This window comes from Tupaia chinensis, unplaced genomic scaffold (genome assembly GCF_000334495.1).
Source record: "Tupaia chinensis unplaced genomic scaffold, TupChi_1.0 Scaffold142374_1, whole genome shotgun sequence".
Classification (NCBI taxonomy): domain Eukaryota; kingdom Metazoa; phylum Chordata; class Mammalia; order Scandentia; family Tupaiidae; genus Tupaia; species Tupaia belangeri.
In genome coordinates, this window is record NW_006202222.1 from 156,207 (window position 1) to 176,162 (window position 19,956).

General features: G+C 35.5%; 1 protein-coding gene across 1 annotated transcript in view; it reads left to right on the plus strand.

The window, feature by feature from the left end:
- The window catches only part of VPS50 (VPS50 subunit of EARP/GARPII complex), a gene marked incomplete in the record, with an annotated part of 117,723 nt that overhangs the window by 12,707 nt on the left and 85,060 nt on the right, over window positions 1–19,956 (plus strand). Inside the window, 7 exon segments of the mRNA XM_027766315.1 lie at window positions 9,720–9,842; window positions 10,909–10,980; window positions 13,776–13,829; window positions 14,659–14,729; window positions 15,750–15,867; window positions 15,960–15,995; window positions 17,118–17,200. Coding sequence (XP_027622116.1) covers window positions 9,720–9,842; window positions 10,909–10,980; window positions 13,776–13,829; window positions 14,659–14,729; window positions 15,750–15,867; window positions 15,960–15,995; window positions 17,118–17,200 — 557 coding nt within the window.

The following is a 19,956-nucleotide window of genomic DNA, read 5'->3' on the forward strand; positions in this document are numbered from 1 at the left end:
AATTTCTTCTTTTTAAGTCATCCTTGGTCTTCAGAAATAGGTCCATTTCTTTTTCCTTCTCTTGTTATGATGTCTGTCTTGTTTGGAACAAGGAATTGAGATTTCAGTGGAATTTCAAGAAAGAATTAGGTTATTTTGGGTTGTATTACATTAAAAGGGTCTATTAATAGTACAAAGTGTAAGTAGGAGAGAAATATTAGGATAAGTCCTAAGACATGGCTGTTTGTCTAGCTTAAAATGAGTGAAATATAGGCAAGTTGAATGTGGTTCAAGGAGGATGGTGAAGAGGAACTGAGATGGGCCTGTAGGAATGCTTGATACGGCAGAGTGTTGTTTATATATGTATATATTTTTTGGTTTGTTCTTGTTTTTTTGGAGAACTGTGTAAATCTAAGTGGAAGAAATCTTAGAAACCATACAGTACGGTCTCCTCATTTTATAGACAAAATGACACTGCCCTATTTTAAGAGGAGATAGGAGTCCAGTGGTATTTCATTTACTGGAAATTTAGGATTTTGGGGGTAAAATAATATAGAGAAGTAGGAAAAAATAAGATTCTTCTTAGAACTTGCAAGAGGAAAGAAAACTTTGAGACAGATTTCAAGAATCTTAGTGAAATAGTTTAGTGTCCAAGCCTGGAAACTGGTGGGATGAGTCATAGGTTCAATATTGGCTTAAACATTTGAGCTCATTGAAGGAAAGTCATTTAATTGGTTTTGTGTCTCAGGTTTTTCATTGCAAAAAGATGTGATTGGAATATATGATATTTCCGAGCATTTTAGTGCTAATTTTGTTGCTTTCTATATTTATTAGTTGTAGGAGAGACATAGGAAACAGACTCAGGAATGTACTGAACAGGTTTTCAGATGAGTATATTGGTGTCTGTATTAGACAGGGTTAGTATTGAGATTATAATTGTAATTATAACTAGGAGATGTCATTAACTTTGTGTGAATGAGATAACTTTTTTTAAGACACTTTCAACAATTTTCCAAATTATTTAAAAACTTAACTCATTGTCATTATTTTGATTTTTTTGAAGTTGACCAAAGAGAGACAGAGAGAGAAGGAAAGTGAGAAAGTAAGCTGCCAGCTCTGGGATTCGAACTGAGGTCAGCCATGTGGGAGTCTAGCAGCCTTAGCCACTACACCATCTGCTGACCCCAAGATAAAAACTTTTGATAGAGGAATATGTATCATTTAGGACAGGTGTCTTCTGCATGTATATATCAATTGAGACTGTCTGTGAAATGCAAAATTATTCAGTTTTCCTTAGGTTCTCGTGGCTAAAAATATTTAGCTATGTTCTTTTAATTATTAATGAAATTATTCTCATGGCTTCAGATGCTTTGAGATTTTTACCCCCTAGAAGGCACTAGAGTTGAAGGTACTGTGATCTGTTTTCTCAAAACAGATGGTATTTCTTCCTTTCAAGAGAGTGTCTGATGAGAGATTTGGAAACTAAAGGAAAAAAAATTAAGATGACTATACTATTTTTCTCAATGTTTCTCAAATTTGCAGTGTGTCTTGTCTCTAGTATTAGCCTCTAAATGGACAGGTGTGTGGAAAACTGCTTAATGTTTTTCACTGAGGTTAAGACTTTTTTTTTTTTTTTTTTTTGCCAAAGCGATGCGTGCACTTGCCAAAAAGAGACAGAAAGAAAGAAAGAGAGAAATCTACCCCCAGAAGAATGGCCCTGCTGCAATCCTTTCTCTTCCATTCCCCTCTTAGGATTTTGGGGATGCATATACATATACCTGTCATGAATTTCAAATTGCCAGTCTGGGTCTTGAACCATGGTCTGCCATGCAGGAGTCCAGCACTCTAATCACCATGCCACTTTTTTTTTTTTTTGAGAGGTTTTTCACTATAGGGCGCGTGCGCTCGCCAGGCAGACAGAGACAGAGAGACAGAAAGCGAGAAATCATCCCCCAGAGGGGATGGCCACGCTGCAATCCCTTCTCCTCCATTCTCCTCTCGGGATCTTGGGCATGCATGCACACGCGCCCGGTGTGGGTTTTAAGTCACCAGGTCCGGGACGCGAACCGCGGTCGACTATGTGGGAGTCCAGCGATATAGCCATTACACTAACTACTGGTTCCCTCACCATGCCACTTTTGACGATATTTTTTTAGTTTGATGTCTTTAGAATTAGTCTCTTTAATATTTCTCTTTTGGTAGATATAAATTAGGAAACTGCTTGTTAAAAATATAACAAGTCCCAAACTTGGGTTGGTATTTTTAACTATTAGATAAGAAATAAAAATATTTGACAAAGCTTCAAATAAGACATTTTGCAGTTCATTTTAAAAAGTTTTAGTTTATATTAATAGCTCAGTAAATTTCTGTGAGTGAAAATCAGGTTTTATTCTTGATTTATTAAAAATACAAATATGTGGGGGACCAGCAGATTGTGCAATGATTATGTCACTGGACTCCCATGTAGTCAACGGTGGTTAGAGTCCTGGACCTGGTGACTTAAAACTTAGCCGGTGCTTTGCATTCATGCCCAAGATCCCAAAAGGCAATGGAAGAGAGGGGATTACAGCATGGATATGTACCCTGTAGCAAAAATCTCTCTTAAAAAATGAAAACAAGGGAACCAGCAGTTAGCATAATGGCTATGTCGCTGGACTCCCACGTAGTCGACCGCAGTTTGCGTCCCGGACCCGGTGGCTTAAAACTCACGCCGGGCGCGTGTGCATGCGTGCCCAAGATCCCGAGAGGAGAATGGAGGAGAAGGGATTGTGGCGTGACCATCCCCCCTGGGGGGTGATTTCTCACTTTCTGTCTCTATGTCTCTCTCAGTCTGTCTGGCGAGCGCACACGCCCTACGGTGAAAATCTCTCCAAAAAAAAAAAAAAAAACCTTTAAAAAAAAAAAAACGAAAACAAAAATACAAAAACAGTAAAAGTATATATTCAGAGTACTTATATTGCATAGAGAGTGATTAAAATGCATTTTTAAATCACTTCAGCATGTTGTAAAGCTAGATGAAAATGCCATAGAGTAAACCTTTTGTAAAAGTTTTCTTTAAAAAAATTTACTGAAACCTTTCAAAATGTAACCTCATTGGTGTTCCACTAGATGGCACTGAAAGACTGAAGGAAAACCGGGTAGGCTTTAAAAGCTATTTTATTACACACACACACACACAGAAACTGATCAACTGACTACCTTTGATGGAATATTGTTGTTCTAGTGGGATTTTTAAGAAAATACGCCATTTCTCCACATTATCAGACATCTGGCTATGTGGTACATAGTTTTATAGTGTCTGTCATCTTGAAATTGGTTTCAAATCCTGTTGCATTTGGAAACAGATCAAACTTGTTTCTGTTTTGTGATTTATGACTTTTTTAATACTGATCGAATGTTGAAAACGTCACGTTTTGTTCTTCCTTTTAGCTTGAAACAGATTTTGGTGGCTCAATATTTTTTGCTTTCAAATTAGAACTATAATGTGATACTAACTTTGATAAGATAGTGGCTTTTGATTTTAGAATTTATTATAACAGAATAGCTTTTTCTTTTATGTTTACGAATGAAATGCAAACAGTAAAATAAAGTCTTTGATAAGATTTGTTGTAGCATACCCAAATTCATTCTTTACAAAAGCAAAATTTCTTACTCTCCTTCCCATCCTCATGCTCCCCACCACCACACGTACAGTGGGTTCTGCCAAACGGGCTTGCGTTCAGGTGCGTAACGTGTCTAGTCGTCTAATTAGCTAAGTACAGATAGGACAGTGGGTTTGCATTTCATTTTTACTCTATACATTTTCCGAGTTTCTGTGCTATTTTAAAAATTAAGTTCAATTATTTTTCAAAATTAAGGGAAAATAGTGAGTTAAATAATGGTAAGGAGAACTCTTACATTCTCATAGATAGTATTTCATACTTCCAAAAGTGAACAGAATTGAAATCCTGAGCTTAGTTTGATATTTTTAATCAGAGTGGTATTTTGGATCATTTGAAAGTAGTGATTAAGTGCAAAGTTGGTAGTATCATTTTTGCCTCCTCAAGTTGAATAAACTCCAAAGAGTTTATCTCTGAAGAGATGAACTTTTACATGGAAAATAGCTTTGTAAAGTTGTAGTCTGGTTCCTTAGGAACCAGTTGTCATAAAACCTTCGTTATTATATCGAGAGGAAAAGTGGTTTGACTAAATCAAATGTGTTGACTTAAATTTCTCTTATGACTTTTTTCTCTTCATTTTTCCTAGTTACATTTATGGTGTGCATTTTTAGTGCATGTTCATGTAGCTTCATTTTAGAGGTGATCAAAATAGAAAAATGCTCTAGGTTGAATCATATGAAGCCTTACGATGTGTTGTGGCTGCTGGAAATACAGCCTCTAAAACATGAAATAACTTCTTTGGTGTCTACTAATTTCCTAAAATATTCCTATTTAGTTTATTATGTTAAGAAAACATTGAATGCTTTTTTTTTGATATAACATCTGGTTTGTGTTAAGATACTTTTTTATTTTTTAGTAAAGGAAAAATATGGGTCTAGTAGATATAAAAATAAGGTCCTGGTATATATAAAGATGATCAAAAAACCTCACTCGTTGCATTTTATAGCTTCTTGGTATATCTTCAGACTACGCTGGTGACATTTTTCTGCCTTACAGAGAACCCCCATTTATGACTTGAAAACCTTTTGTATGCTTTCCTAACAGGCTGTTTTTACTTATGCTTTGCTTTATATTGGTAACCTTATTTCCTCAATTTCTTAAATGTGAAATTCTCCTTATTCCGTGTGTTCCAGGTGCTCCCTCTTCCTTTGGATGTGAACTCACCATCCTTTAATGGCCTTCATTTTGTCTGTGCCTCATGTTCTGTTACATTGTCATTGTTAACTTACTCGTCTGATCTCTCCCTTACTTTAGGGACTATGGGAAGGAAAAGCTGCATCATTGCTCATCTTTGTTCTTGTATGATCTGGTTGGGAAATTTTTACATAGAAGGAATTAAATTGCTTGTTAAATGGAAGTCTATTGTCCGAGAAGGAAAAGGTGATGGCGCTTTTGAGAGTCCTCAGGCTAGTCCCTACTGATGGGTTTGCAAGAGAGAAGTGATTTGTTCATTCTTGCCTTTGTGCTTTTGCTGTCTACTGTCTACACTTGAATTCACTACTTTAATTGTAGTTTTTCCTTTTTTCTCCCCAGCTTTATTTCTGGGGTGACATTGATATTCTTTTTCTTTGTTTTAGGTAGTGGATTACCATTGGTAGGCAAGTTGTGGCATATATGGTAGTGTCATTGTAGACAAATTAGTTTTAGATTTTCAAGTTTTACAGAGCATTTATTAATGCTATTAGTGTTAATACATATTTATTACTTACTTTCCATGTGACACATTTATCATCAAAATAAGTCCTTCTAAACAATTACTAAAGTTCATAAGACTGAATGAAATAGTCTACGCTAAACTTTAACATTATCGTAAATTTTTTCTTAATTCATGTGTTTTAATATCATATAAGGAGTTTCATTTGCTGTTCTTTCCCCGATTTTGCCTTTTAAATTTTTTGGTAGATAATCTTTTATTTTGTTTACGTAAAATTGTGCTGCATACCTATGTCTTGGCTCGCCAAGTTATTTCCCTTGTAGGTGAAGAATTTTGTAGTTTTGAATAGCTCTAATCCTATGAAATCTGTTTCCATAGTGAGAAAATTAAGGAGGAATTGTGTTAAGAATGCGCATTCTAGCTGCTTTTGTTTATTTCTCTAATTTGCATGCACAAAATATTCCCAAATCATTTACAATTGATTGCTATTTCTAATTAGAAGAAACCTTTTTTGAAGAGTTAGTGGAAAATTTTGGCGTTCTAAATAAGAACATGTTGTCTTCCCTGTTTTTGCTTTATATCCCTTTTTAATATTTCTGTGTAAATTAATTTTAGTTGGACCAGTGATTTTTATCTATAATGCCTTGGCACTATTAGAACATAATGATGGAAAATAAGGAGAAATCTCAGTTCTTCTCAAGAAGCATTTAATCTGATTGAGCAGACAGCCCTAAGAGCAATGAAACATTTAGAGAACGATTAGGTAGAAGCAGTCTTACAAACTGTAAGTGCAGTGGGGTCAAAAAGAGCATGGCAATCTGGATTCTAGTCAGAATGGAGCTTGTCTGAAGAAGTGTACATGTATATTTTCATATAGGAGCCTCCAAATTGTTTGAAAGGAGAGGGAATTTTGTAGGGATATAGTGTTATACTGGGGTGTTTGTTTTGGATTGAATTCTACTGTATATGCTCCATTTCTCTTTTTCTGCCTTTTTCTATTATTCCTTTCCTTAATGGATCTCTTTTTTTTCTTTTTTTTTTTTTTTTTTTTTTTGGAGAGGTTTTTGCAATAGGGCGATTGTGCTCGCCAGAAAGAGAGACAGAGAAACAGAAAGTGAGAAATCACCCCCCGGGGGTGGGGGGGGAGGGGATGGCCAAGCTGCAGTCCCTTCTCCTCTATTCTCTTGGGCACACACGCATATGCGCCCAGCGTGAGTTTAAGTCACCAGGTTCCGGACTCAAACTGAGGTCAACTACATGGGAGTCCAGCGACATAACTATTATGCTAACTGCTGGTTCCCCTTTATGGATCTGTTACACTAAGAGTGTCAAGTCTTCCATGTCAGTTCTTCAAAATTATATGGGCTTGTCTGCTCTCTGGGATATTAATTGTTTGATTCTTTAGGAACAAATAGCATTTGGTCTTTTATATACATATTGTATTCTTTTTACAGATTAATCACACTTGTGAGATATACATATATATATAAAATCATGTTTTTCTATATATGTATATATATACCCTTTACAACTGAAAACAAAACTAAAAACAAAATAGGCACAAAGAGACTAAGTTGTCCAAAGTTAATAGCAGAGTTGCAACTAAAAGCAAAGAATCTTTATCTTCAGATCAATCAGTTAGGTACTATGTTGGGAACCTTAGGATAGCATTACATGTCATTGGCATTTATACATTTAAGATTAAGGTACTCAGTCCTCACAGTCTATTTGAATTTTTGGGTTGACTCTATAACCAGTATTTTTCAATTGTAGCAATTATATATATATATATATATATACACACACACACACACACACACACACACATATATATATATATATACATATATATACACTTACACACACACACATGCACATTCCTTATTCACTCCCTCACCTTGCAACACTTGAAGCTGATGTTTCAGATATCTCACTATCATTTCATATTTTTCCTGAATGCATGGAGGTTGCCTATCAGCATAGGCTAGTTGGGAACTTTCCCTTCTACAAGTGTTGTGGGTTTAACCTAGCTGTGCCTGTACCACTTTCCAGGGTGCTAAATGGATTACCGTGCATAGATCAGTCCTCACTGGAGTACATCACCCACCCTCAGGAAGATGGGTTTTTACTGTACTCATAGTATCTGATTGCATGCAGAATCAGTGATGTTCATATCTTTGTGCTTTAGTGTATTTTGTAAGATGAGTTTATTACAGAAGAGGCATTTCTTTTTCCATGCATTTTCTATTATGCTTAATATAATTTTAAATTTAAACAGTTAACCATTTTTGAGTTTCAGATTATTGTCTTAGTATTTTCTTTTAGCTTGAACCTAGTGGTAGGGAATACTTTTAGTATTAATGATTTTTACAAATATAAAATTGTGTTAAAATCAAAAAGATATCCAACATAGGCTCTTTTTATAAATGAAAAATATATCCTGCAATAAAGTATTCTAAAATACTGGGTTGTCAGAAAAGTCATGATGTATTTTTCCTATGCAAAACTGTGTCATGACCTTTTTTTTTTTTTTTTTTTTTTTTTTTGAGAGATTTTTGCTCTAGGGCATGTGCATTTGCCAGAGAGTCACAGACAGAGAAACTGAGAAATCACACCCTGGGGGGTGGCCACACCGCAATCCCCTCTCTTCTATTCTCCTTTCAGGATTTTGAGCGTGCATGCACACATGCTAAATGTGAGTTTTAAGTTGCTAATCTGGGGCTTGAACTGTGGTCAATTACGTGGGAGTCCAGCATCATAGCCATTACATCATCTGCTGGTCCTGTAGTCATGACTTTTCTGACAACCCCATGTATCACTTTGGAAAATAATGTCCTATAATTGGCCAGATCATTTTTATATATTAAATTAGTAGTGATTTATCAAGAATTTTAAGTACTATTTTAATGACTATGAAATGATTTTCAATAGTAGTTTCTTTTTGTATGCATAAGTATGTTTGAGGTTAATTAGAATAAAAAAATCAGAAAGCTAACTTGTTATTTGTCTATTATAATGTCTTTATTAACTAATGTGACAGGAGAGTGGATATCTGAACTGAAATTTCCCAGTTAACTGAAGGTTTATATAATTATACAGTGAAATTGCATAGGGTAAAGATGTTGACATCAAGGGTACAGGCTTGTCTTTTAAGCTTTGTTTTGTCATATAAATCTACAGAAGCTTCATTCTGTATTATTAGAAAGAAAGGATTTTATCGTATACAGAGCTGTAGGTCTCTATTTTTAGAATTATTTAATTTGATATATTGTTACTATTTTCTTTTTAGCAAGATTTTTGCTATAGTGTGTGTGTACTTGTCAGAAAGACAGAGACAGAGACAGAAAGCAAGAAATCACCCCCCTGGGGAGATGGACATACCACAGTCCTTTTTCCTCCATTCTTCTCTTAGGATTTTGGGTATGCATGCACATGTGCTCAGTGTGAAGTTTAAGCCACTGGGTCCAGGACTCGAACTGCAGTTAACTCTGTGGGAGTCCAGCAACATAACCATTATGCCATCTGCTGGTCCTCAGATCTGTAGGTTTATAATCAGATCATTATTTGCAGTATCAGTGTATTTTGAATGAAGCCACATAGAATTATAGAGCTAGGGCCAGCAGATGGCATAGCATTATGTAGCTGGACTCCCACATAGCCAACTGCAGTTTGAGTACTGGAAAGGGCTTGAAAAATCACTCCAGACATACGTATATCATGCCCAAGATCCTGGAAGGAGAGCCGGGGAGAAAGGATTGCAGCTTGGCCATCTCCCCGGGGGTGTGTGTGTGTGTGTGTGATTTCTCTGTGTCTCTCTCGGGCAAGTGCACTCTAAGGCAAAAACCTCTAAGAAAAAAAGAATTAAAAAAAAAGAAGAATTATAGAGCTTAATTTGTCAACCTCTTCTGGAGCCAGTGCTTTCTAGTTGACCATTCCATTGTGTGTGTGTGTGTGGGGGGGGGATGATTTCTTACTTTCCCTCTGGCTCTTTCTGTTTCTCTCCTGTGAGCGTGTGCACCTTATTGCAAACACATTAAAAAAAAAAAAAAGTCATTGAGTTCCCTTGTTATCTGTGGTGAGACAGATTTCAGAATGTTATTAAATACGATATATGATAAGTTATTAGTCCTATTTATTTTCACGCACATTGAAATTTTTCAACCTCATCAATACACAAGGAATTGCGAATAAACTTTGAATCTTCAAACTAGCTAGTTTTTTCCTCAGTAAATAAGTACCTTTCAGTGTTTGGCAATTTCTTAGTTTTTCATAAACCTGTCTGGTTCCTATTAGTTTATAGCTTGGGTCAGAATGGTTCCCAGATGTGACTGTAAAGGACTGATCATTTATTTCTGTGTAGATGGGGTTTTTAACACCTGCAAGTACAATACATAAATGTGAGATTTGTTTGTTTGCTTTTCTTAAAGGAGGAATTCAGGGAACTTCGAGAACAGCCAAGTGACCCTCAAGCTGAACAAGAGCTAATTAATAGTATTGAACAAGTATATTTTTCTGCAGACTCATTTGATATTGTTAAATATGAGCTGGAGGTAAACTTTTTTTTATTAAAATATATCTAAAGGCTATTTTGTTCAGCGATTGAAATTGTGAAATTTGAATGCTTCTTAGGGTATTTATATTTTTTTCGATTCCAGAACATGTCTGTAATTATGTTACATTGTGATCACATGTTATTTTAAGTGTAGTTGTAGCATCTTGTCAAGGCAACGTTTCTATATTTTGGGTTTTCAGCTCTTAGTAACTAAGATGTTAGTATGCTGTATCTAGCTATTTCATATTGGCTGAATGTTTAGAAAAACTCTAAGATTTCTAGTCAGGAATGTGGATTTATATAACTGCATAGTTATTGATAAAACACCCCTGCGCCATAATGTTTATAGTACTAGCATTTTAAATTTATAAGAACTTTAAAAGAAGAATAGTAAAATTTGGTTTTAGACAAAACCAAGTGCAGTGTGCATACACATTTTATATATAGTACATGCTAAATCAGCCAGTGCTGAAGGCACTCTGAAGGTTTATCAGTAAGATGATTGAGAATTGGAGTCTATTCCCTATTTGTAAATGGCATGCCTGCTTTGTTGGTTTCCCAGACTATCTTGGGAAAGCTGATGTAATCCAGCATGTAGTCCAGTAACTGTCACTGTCTAGCTGTAGGACTTTCACCATTCATAATGTTCCAGGGGAGGAGATCTGTCTTGAGTTCTGTGGTAGACAAGCAGGAATATATCTGTGACTAGAAGAGTGGGGGATTAGGATTAGGGGCTTTTCTCCCTCTCTGGTCGCAGGTCATAGCAGCAGGGTCTTCTGGTTTAGGGGCCAAGGGCTTCAGTAGTGGTGAAGTTTCTTGGAAGTTAGAGCAGCAGTAGTGGAGGTAGCAGGATTGGGCGAAGGATGGAACCAGAGTGTTATGTAGTAAAGGTAGGTAGGCTTTTGTGGCTAGATTGTAGTAGGAAGTGGGAGGACAGAAGAAATGGAGGGTAATAGGTGTGACCCTTTTATATGCAGATTGCAGTTCACTAGTCAAGGCGTCCAGGTGCAGGAAACAAAATTAAACAATTATTTTTTTACTCTTTTTTTTGGGAATGTATATAGAAGCTCCCACCTGTTCTCAACTTGCAAGAATTAGAGGAATACAGAGACAAATTGAAACAACAGCAAGCTGCGGTAAGTAAAACCACACATTTCTTTCTGACAAAACAGTATGAAGCACAGCAGATAGGTATAATGTTTTCTTGATTTTATTGTTTGAACTAATACATTAACATAAACAAGTCTTGTATTTAATATGACTTTAATCCAAATGACCTATTTGTATTAAAAATTTAATGTTTATACAACCTTCCTCATGTTAGTTCTGCTTCCAGAATTTGGAATCTTTTTGGAATCCTAAATATGATCAAAGAGCTTTGAAATTTTTTCAGATTAGGAAGTACGTTCAGGTCCCTTGTCTTGTGTGAGTGATTCCCCTACTTGTAGTCTTAGATGGAAGAGCTGCACTTCTGGTTGAAATAAGTCTAAAGGAAACATAGGGCTGAGATTCAAAATGTCTGTGTTATAGTCACTATTAAATTATCATGCTAAGCAGGTCATTTAGCTTCACTTAATCTTTGGTTTTATCTTTAAACGACAGGCTTAGGCCTTCTTTTCTTCTAATGCTGTAAAATTCTGTGATTCTGTTATTTCTTCAAGTTAGGTCAATCTCACTACATGAAATTGACTTTTCTGTAGAGGATTAATCAGTTAATTAATGGTATTCTTGATCATTTTTTAAACTAAAGGAGTAGTAATAAATTTATGTGTAAGAATTTAAGATACAATTTTTAATAATACATCTAGTTAATGAAGATAGTACTCTCTTTTCTCTTACACCTAGATGTCTCAGAGGATGCTGGGATTTTTCTGGGTTCACAGTGGCAGTACAGGTTAGAGCAGTCATAGGAAGGAGAAGGAACTTGAGCTCTAGAAGGTTGTATAGTGAAGGGGTGTTTTGCTTTTGGCAGTATTTCAGTGCATGGTGGCACTTACTGTCTTCTCTTGGCTTCTACATGTTTAAATATATACTCTTCCACATGGTTACTTCATGTGATGTAACTTTGGGGAATGAGTACTATTACAAGGGCCATAATGGCCTTTGGAATCTGATATAGTTACGCTTGAATCCTGATCTTGCAGCTTACTAACTCTGGGATAATGACTGCTAATTCAGAAAATGAGCAAGTAGGAAACCCGTTTCAGTGGATCATCTCGAGACCTGATAGAGATAATTAGGAAAAACACTTAGTACACTGCTTGGCATGACACTAATGATTTTGTCTATTTTTTTAAGCCCAATTGAGTAAAATGAGATGAGTATCTGTCAGTGTATATGCATATTCATGTACCTCAAAACATATGGAGCTGACTGACTTCACTTTTTTCTTACAGAGGTTATGTTATCTTAATTAAGCTACTACTAGACGGTCCTGTGGAATCTTTGGAATTCTTAAAATAATATTTAGGATTAAGATTGATATTTCTTCATTGATTGAAACCTAAGAGCTATTTAAAGTTTTATTTTCTTATCTTTAATGGAATCTGTTTCTAGACAAAAATAGTGGGCATATCTAGAAATTAATTCTCATAGTTTCAACAATGTTTAAGGCATTTTAAGAAAACATGACAGGATTAATGGAATAGTTTAATGTGTGTACAGTGTTTTATTCTCAGTTGGCTTGGAGTAGCAGAACCAATTGTGCTTCCTGAGCAGACGTTCTCTAAATTCTGTGCCAGGTTTCGTGCCAGATGTGGTATTGCTGTAGTCCAGTTAGCAGGGTCCCTAAAATATGGGATAAGAGTCTCCATTCAAAATCATCATCACTCTACCTTTCGTACATTAACATTACTCATGGAATTAGCCAATAAAAACTTCGATATCTTCATAGCATTCCAAAAAATTGTTCTACTCAGAAGTAGAAGGACCAAGCTTCTTGTTTTTCTTCTCAAGTTTTATAAAGGATCTAAAGGGTACAAGAAGTTGTTTGTTTCCCACATATTATTATCATATATCCCAAGTGATAAAAAATTTTTATTTCATTCATTGTTTTTTAGAGAACTTTGCTGTAGGCCATGTGTGCACCCAGGAGAGATAGAGAGAGACAGAGAGACAGAAAACGAGAAATCACCTCACGGGGGCTGGCTGCACCACAATCCTTTCTCCTCCATTCTCCTTTCGGAATTTTGGGTGTGCATGCACATATGCCTGGTATGAATTTCAAGCTACTAAGTCTGGGACTTGAACTGTAGTCAACCATGTGGGAATCTAGTGCCTTAACTTCCATGCCACCTGCTGGCCTTGAAAAATTTATTTTTTAATAAATTTAAGTTTTTGTCATAGAGCATACATGCTTGCCAACGAGGAGAGAGACAGAGAGTGACATGAGGGGAGAAGTGAGAAATCAACTGCTGCCCCCGTGGGCTATGGCCATGCCACGATCCCTTCTCCTCCATTCACCTCTCAGAATTTTGGGTATGCACACACATGTGCCCTGTGTAATTTTCAAGTTGCTGCGTCTGAGACTCAAACTGTGGTTAACCGTGTGGGAGTCCAGTGCCTTAACCACTATACCACCTGCTGTCCCCAACAAATAAATTTTTAATTTTAACAAATTTATATTTTAAAATCAAATCCTATACTCTTAAAGATGTTTATGCTTTTGTGCATGTTAGTGTAATTATATAACAATACTCATATTATTAACAGTAATTATAACCATTCTTTGAGTATCTGTTTCATTATACTACCTCTTTTACTAACTTTATAACCCAGGCAAATGTGTATGGCCAGCGCATGCCAATATCTATCTTAGAAATTATTGGGAAGACCAATGGAATATACATTCTTGCAAAAAATTAAATGTGAAATGTAATAGGAAGCATGAGCTCTTTCTTTACTCCCTTTGTTTGATTGCATGTTTTTATAGGTCTCTAAAAAAGTAGCAGATTTAATCCTTGAAAAACAGCCTGCTTATGTAAAGGTAGGAGAATATTTGTTATTTCTTTTTAACAGTGAAATTTTAAACATGGCTAAGTGACTTATACTTGAAACTGTCAAAATATTATAATTATTCTTTTGTCTGTAGTTTTGTAGCAACATACCAACTCTATTTGGGATGTGTATGTATTCATAGTTTGCTTTTTTTTCTTATGTGGAGGAAATTTACCAAAATGAAGAAGTGAATTTTTAAGCCAGAGTGATCTCTTTGGTTTTCCTAACTTGAGAAGGGCTAGTGAAAATTGCTTCTGTGAACTTTGTAAGGAACACTTACATCAGCAATAATAACCATTCAGTGTAAATATAATAATCTGGCTTTAAAATATGAGGAAACTGGAACTATCTAGCTGAATCTGTTTGCATCAGAAAATCAGATGCTTCACAATCTATTGAAATATGTACCTAGTGTTCTGATGAAGACATTTATTGTCAAAGCATCTTAGCAAACAGAAATCATATCTGTCATATCCATAATTACCTTGTGAAGTTCTGTAGGTAGAAACATTTAAATGGATATGTTACTGGTATTTGTTAATTCTTGTCTAAAACAGGTTGGGTCTAGATTTCCTAACAGGCAATAATGACTAAATATTTTATCACCTGTCATTGAGAAAATCAATTGAAAGCAGTCATTTTAAGTAATTGTGTGAAAAATATACTGACAGTTTTCAAGTTTGGGTATTTTTCTTGCTGCTTTGTTTTCTAAGCAGACTTTTCTTTGAAACCCACTAGAATTTTTGTTACAGAACTAAGCAAATAGAAAAGAAAAATAAAATGCCCCAGACAATAATCTCTGTCTAATCTTTCCATAGGAACTTGAAAGAGTTACTTCATTACAGACAGGTCTTCAGCTAGCTGCTGTTATTTGCACAAATGGGAGGAGGTATAGCTTTTTATGACATTTTGTTCTTTAAGTATCAAAATATTTTAAGATCAACTATGAAATTTACCATTGATAGTTTTTTTTTTAAATTATGGCTGTGGTTTCTAGAATACTATTTATGTAGTGAACATATGATCTAAAAACTAAATAAGGAGGGTATGTGGGAAATATCTGTAGATTCACTGATGGGTTAAAAAATGTTACTTTTTTAGGGTTTAGATTAGTGTTTCTCAAGCTATTAGGTCATCAAGAAAGTCATGACTTTTTTTTTTGAGAGGTTTTTGCTATAGGGCGCGTGTGCTTGCCAGAAAGACAGAGAGAAACAGAGAGATAGAAAGCGATAAATCACTCCCCAGTGGGGGATGGCCACACCACAATCCCTTCTCCTTCATTCTCCTCTCGGGATCTTGGCCATGCACGCACACCCGCCCAGCATGAGTTTAAGCCACTGGGTCTGGGACTCGAAACAAGGTCATCTACATGGGAGTTCAGCAACATAGCCGTTATGCTAACTGCTGGCCCCAGTGACGTATTTTCTTATGTAAAAATGCATCATGACTTTCCTAACAACCCAGTATTTCTGGTGAAGGACCAGTATTTTTCATTTATTTATTTATTTATTTATTTTAAATTTTCAACATGTCACAGGGTATTTTTGTAAAATATGATAATTACTAGGAAAATGAAATAAAAAAATAACAATCAAAGATAGTACAAAGGTTAAAGTCACAAAGCATAAAATTATCATGTAAGCTTTTACATTAAGCGTTTTAAAATGCTTATTTTCTCTTTTTGTACTTTTCTTGTCCTTTACTACTAGTTATTTATAGACTGAAAAACCCACCATGTTTTCAGGATTGCTGGTTTAGATTGAGCTGTCAAATAAATGTGTCAAATAGTAGTCCCAGTTTTGAGTTTTAATAGTAATCCAGGTTGCTATCTCATTAGTCACCTAATTGTTCTGTGTGGATAGTATTCTTATACTAGAACATTTTAACTATTTATTTTTCACTTTTGCAGACATTTGAATATTGCAAAGGAAGGTTTTACTCAAGCTAGTTTAGGCCTCCTTGCAAATCAAAGAAAACGTCAGTTGCTGATTGGACTTCTAAAATCTCTGAGAACTATTAAAACACTGGTATATAAAAGTCACTTTTTAAAAATTAAAACTTAATTTTGTGGTTGAAACAGATTTTGTCTTGAATTTTTTTTTTTTTTTTGCATTTTCAGCAAAGAACAGATGTTCGCTTAAGTGAAATGCTAGAGGTAAGTTAACAAGACTTAGAAATTTGATGATTCTGATTCTATAAAGAAAAAATTAGAGTGGAAAAAATTCAGATGTGCATTTTTTTCAAACTGGTTTATTGCATAGGAATATTTTTTGACATGTAAAAATACTTGCTCTAAAAGAGCCTTTTTTTTATTGATATACACACATACACTTCATTTAGAAAAACATTTATTTGGGGAAACATTTGAATTTATAGTAACACGAGGATGTTAATTTCCGTCTTTTGATTGTATTGTATCCAAAAGCAATAAAATGATCTTTTGCACCTAACATATAGTAGGATTTAAGAAAAGTGTGATATTTTACTTATTTTTGGCATTTCATATATTACTTGGTTTTCTCCGTGAGCCATCTTTTCCTTTTGATGCTTTCTTAGCATACTCTACTACTTCTGTCATAAGATTTATTAAAGCATAATGCAATGTGTGTGCTTCTCATAGTACTTGAGCTCCTTGGGGTGGGCTCTTGGTTATCTTCTTCCTACTGATGTAAATTGCAGCTCTTGAATATAGATATGAGCATAGGGAAAATTTTTTTGAGTTTTTTTTTGTATAATTGTTCTATTCTGAACTATCACTAATAGGATTTGAGAGATCCCTATGAAAATTCATTTGTTACTAAATTACTTTTGAGGTGATAAAATATTCTGAGGGAGTTAATGAATATTTCACTTTCCCTTTAGAAATATTTATTGATTTATTGGTGGTAGAACTATAAATAGAATGCATACTGTTTTGGACATTTTATGTAAACATTAGTGAAAGAAAATTCGTTGAAAGTTAAAACTTTCCCTGTGAGGCAGCTTCTGATTCTTTGTATGTTTTATCTATAAGTCATGGTCTTAGAGGATTGTTACTATGCATTTGAGGGAATAAGATATTAAAAACATTTTTCATACATACATTTTAGACCTGGAACTAACTGCCTCTACAAAAAAAGCATTTTGTCAATTATCTATCATTGTATTCTAGTCCTTGTTTAAGAGGAATTTGCTTTTTGTTTGTTTTTATGTTTTGTTAGAGTATGAAAAGAGATATGTTTTTATCAGGTTCTTTAAAAGATGCTTTTAGTATAATGATTTATGTTGTTATTTTAAGGAGGAAGACTATCCAGGAGCTATTCAGTTGTGCCTGGAATGTCAGAAAGCTGCCAGCACTTTTAAACATTACAGTTGTATAAGGTAAGGTAATCTAAACATGTTAAAGCTGATTTTGTTGTGCGTCTTTTACATAGGAATTCTGTTACATGCAATGTTAACGCACACTGAACGTTACTGTAAATACTGTGTTGTAGTTTAACACCCATATTCATAAATGGGCAGTACAATAAAATAAGAAGAGTACTAAAGGTGTGAAAAATCAGAAACATTTTGATCCCGCCTCTTCTTGCCACCTCATTGAAACTCTTTGCTTATACTCTTTCTAATCCGATTGTTTAATTTCTATACAGTAAATGAGAATAAACTCATTTGTTTCTATCTCCTGTTGATCTCTTGGGAATTCTTCCTCCTTTACTTTGCCACACTTATAAATATTGAGAGAATTATTTTAGCATGTTTTTTAAAATCCAGATGGTTCAAATGTTTGGCTTATCCTGATAAAGTTTTTTTAGAAAATTTAAGCAGTTTATATAATAACTGTTTTTGTAATATTTAAGTGATTATGTATTTAATATATATGTAACAAGGCAAAGTGGCTGTAGCATCTTTTGCAACTAGGTATAATTTTATTAGTAGGTTTTTGATTTGCTTAAATGAAGGATTTGCATTACTTATGATAGTAACTTGAAGAGATTCTAATCTTTGGATGTAATTTCTATGATCCCTTGAAAACCATTAGAAGTAAATTCACAATCTAAATAAAATAGTGTGCTTGTCAGACAACCAAATTTCAAATTAGATCTATTCCTACCCCAGAATACAGCTCCTTTATTTCTCCTATCCGCAAATTCTGGCAATCAATGAGTGTGACTCACTGATATTATAGATACTGAGTGCTAGTATTTGAAAAATAAAAGGATTATGGTAGAGCATAACATTAACAGGTTCAAATTAATTTTCTTTTAATATTCTCATTTCATAAGTCTTTTTTTTTTTTTTGAGAGGTTTTTACTATAGGGCACGTGTGCTCGCCAGACAGACAGAGAGAGACAGAGAGACAGAAAGTGAGAAATCACGCCGCAATCCCTTCTCCTCCATTCTCCTCTCGGGATCTTGGGCACGCATACACACGCACCTGGCGTGAGTTTTAAGCCACTGGGTCCGGGACGTGAACCGTGGTCGACTACGTGGCAGTCCAGCGACATAGCCATTATGCTAACTGCTGGTTCCCTCATTTCATAAGTCTTTTTTTTTTTTGGAGAGATTTTCACTATAGGGCGTGTGCGCTCGCCAGACAGACAGAGAGAGACATAGAGACAGAAAGCGAGAAATCACCCCACAGGGGGGATGGTCATGCCGCAATCCCTTCTCCTCCATTCTCCTCTCGGGATCTTGGGCACGCACGTACACGCGCCCGGCGTGAGTTTTAAGCCACCGGGTCCGGGATGCGAACTGCGGTCGACTACGTGGGAGTCCAGTGACATAGCCATTATGCTAACTGCTGGTTTCCGTCATTTCATAATTCTTTACTGAGTATAGACTAAGGATGATTGTCTTCTTGGAGCTACTAAATAATAATAATAATAATAATAATAATAATACTGATTGCCAATATCTGAAAAATAAAAGGATTATGGTAGAACATAAGACTAATACAAGTTTAAATGTATTTTCTTTTAATAGTCTCATATCGTAAGTCTTTGCTGAATATAGACTAAGGATGATTGTTTTCCCAGAGCTACTAAATAATATTGATGGTATTTTTTCTTTAAGATGATGCAGATGGAAGCCACACTCTTTTTCTTTGATCCAGATAGTCATAGTTGGGCAGTATTAGTGATATCTGAGAGTGATTTTTGTTCATTTTGAGAATGGTTAAATGTCACTATAAAAACATAGCTATGTCATGTGTGCTTATTAGACTGAGTGAATAGAGAATTAACTTTACTATTTGAACATACTTGGACATTTCCTACAGGGCATTCTGAGTCCTGAAAAAACATCACATCGATGTAGTTTATTGCTGTGGTGATAGATCTGTTACAGTGGTAAGAGCTTGTTTTTTGGGTGAAGATAATTCAAGCCATTATTTATTTACTGAGTGTTTACTATACACCAGGCACTTTTTTTTGGAACTGGTAGTAAACTGACAAACCATATGCAGTGGAATTTGTATGATCCCTGGTTTTATAGAGAACATACTTTATCAAGAAGTAATTGGGGGAACCAGCAGTTAGCGTAATGGCTATGTCGCTGGACTCCCACGTAGTCGACCGCGGTTCGCGTCCCGGACCCGGTGGCTTAAAACTCACGCCGGGCGCGTGTGCGTGCGTGCCCAAGATCCCGAGAGGAGAATGGAGGAGAAGGGATTGCGGTGTGACCATCCCCCCTGGGGGGTGATTTCTCGCTTTCTGTCTCTATGTCTCTCTCTGTCTGCCTGGCGAGCACACACGCCCTATAGTGAAAATCTCTCAAAAAAAAAAAAAAAAAGAAGTAATTGAAGTAGGCACAAGTGAAATTGGGCCTCAGAAGAAAGCTGAGCATACACTGGAAGCATTGGGAATCTGCGTCTCCTTAGGGCATCGAGACTAAGGAGGACCTGAGGAGGAGCAGGAGGAGCTAGACCAAGATAGGAGGAGATGTAGAGAGGAAATACTAGACACCATAAATGAAATCTTTGTTTGCAGGGATTCCATGCAGAATGAGGACTAACTGACATTTTTGGGAATATATTTGGTGGGCACTGATTGAAGTATATAAGATAAGGAAATTTTATGAAGAGGAGGGAGATGGAACTAAGAGGGCAAAACCTGAATGTTTGAAACTCAGTGGGAAAG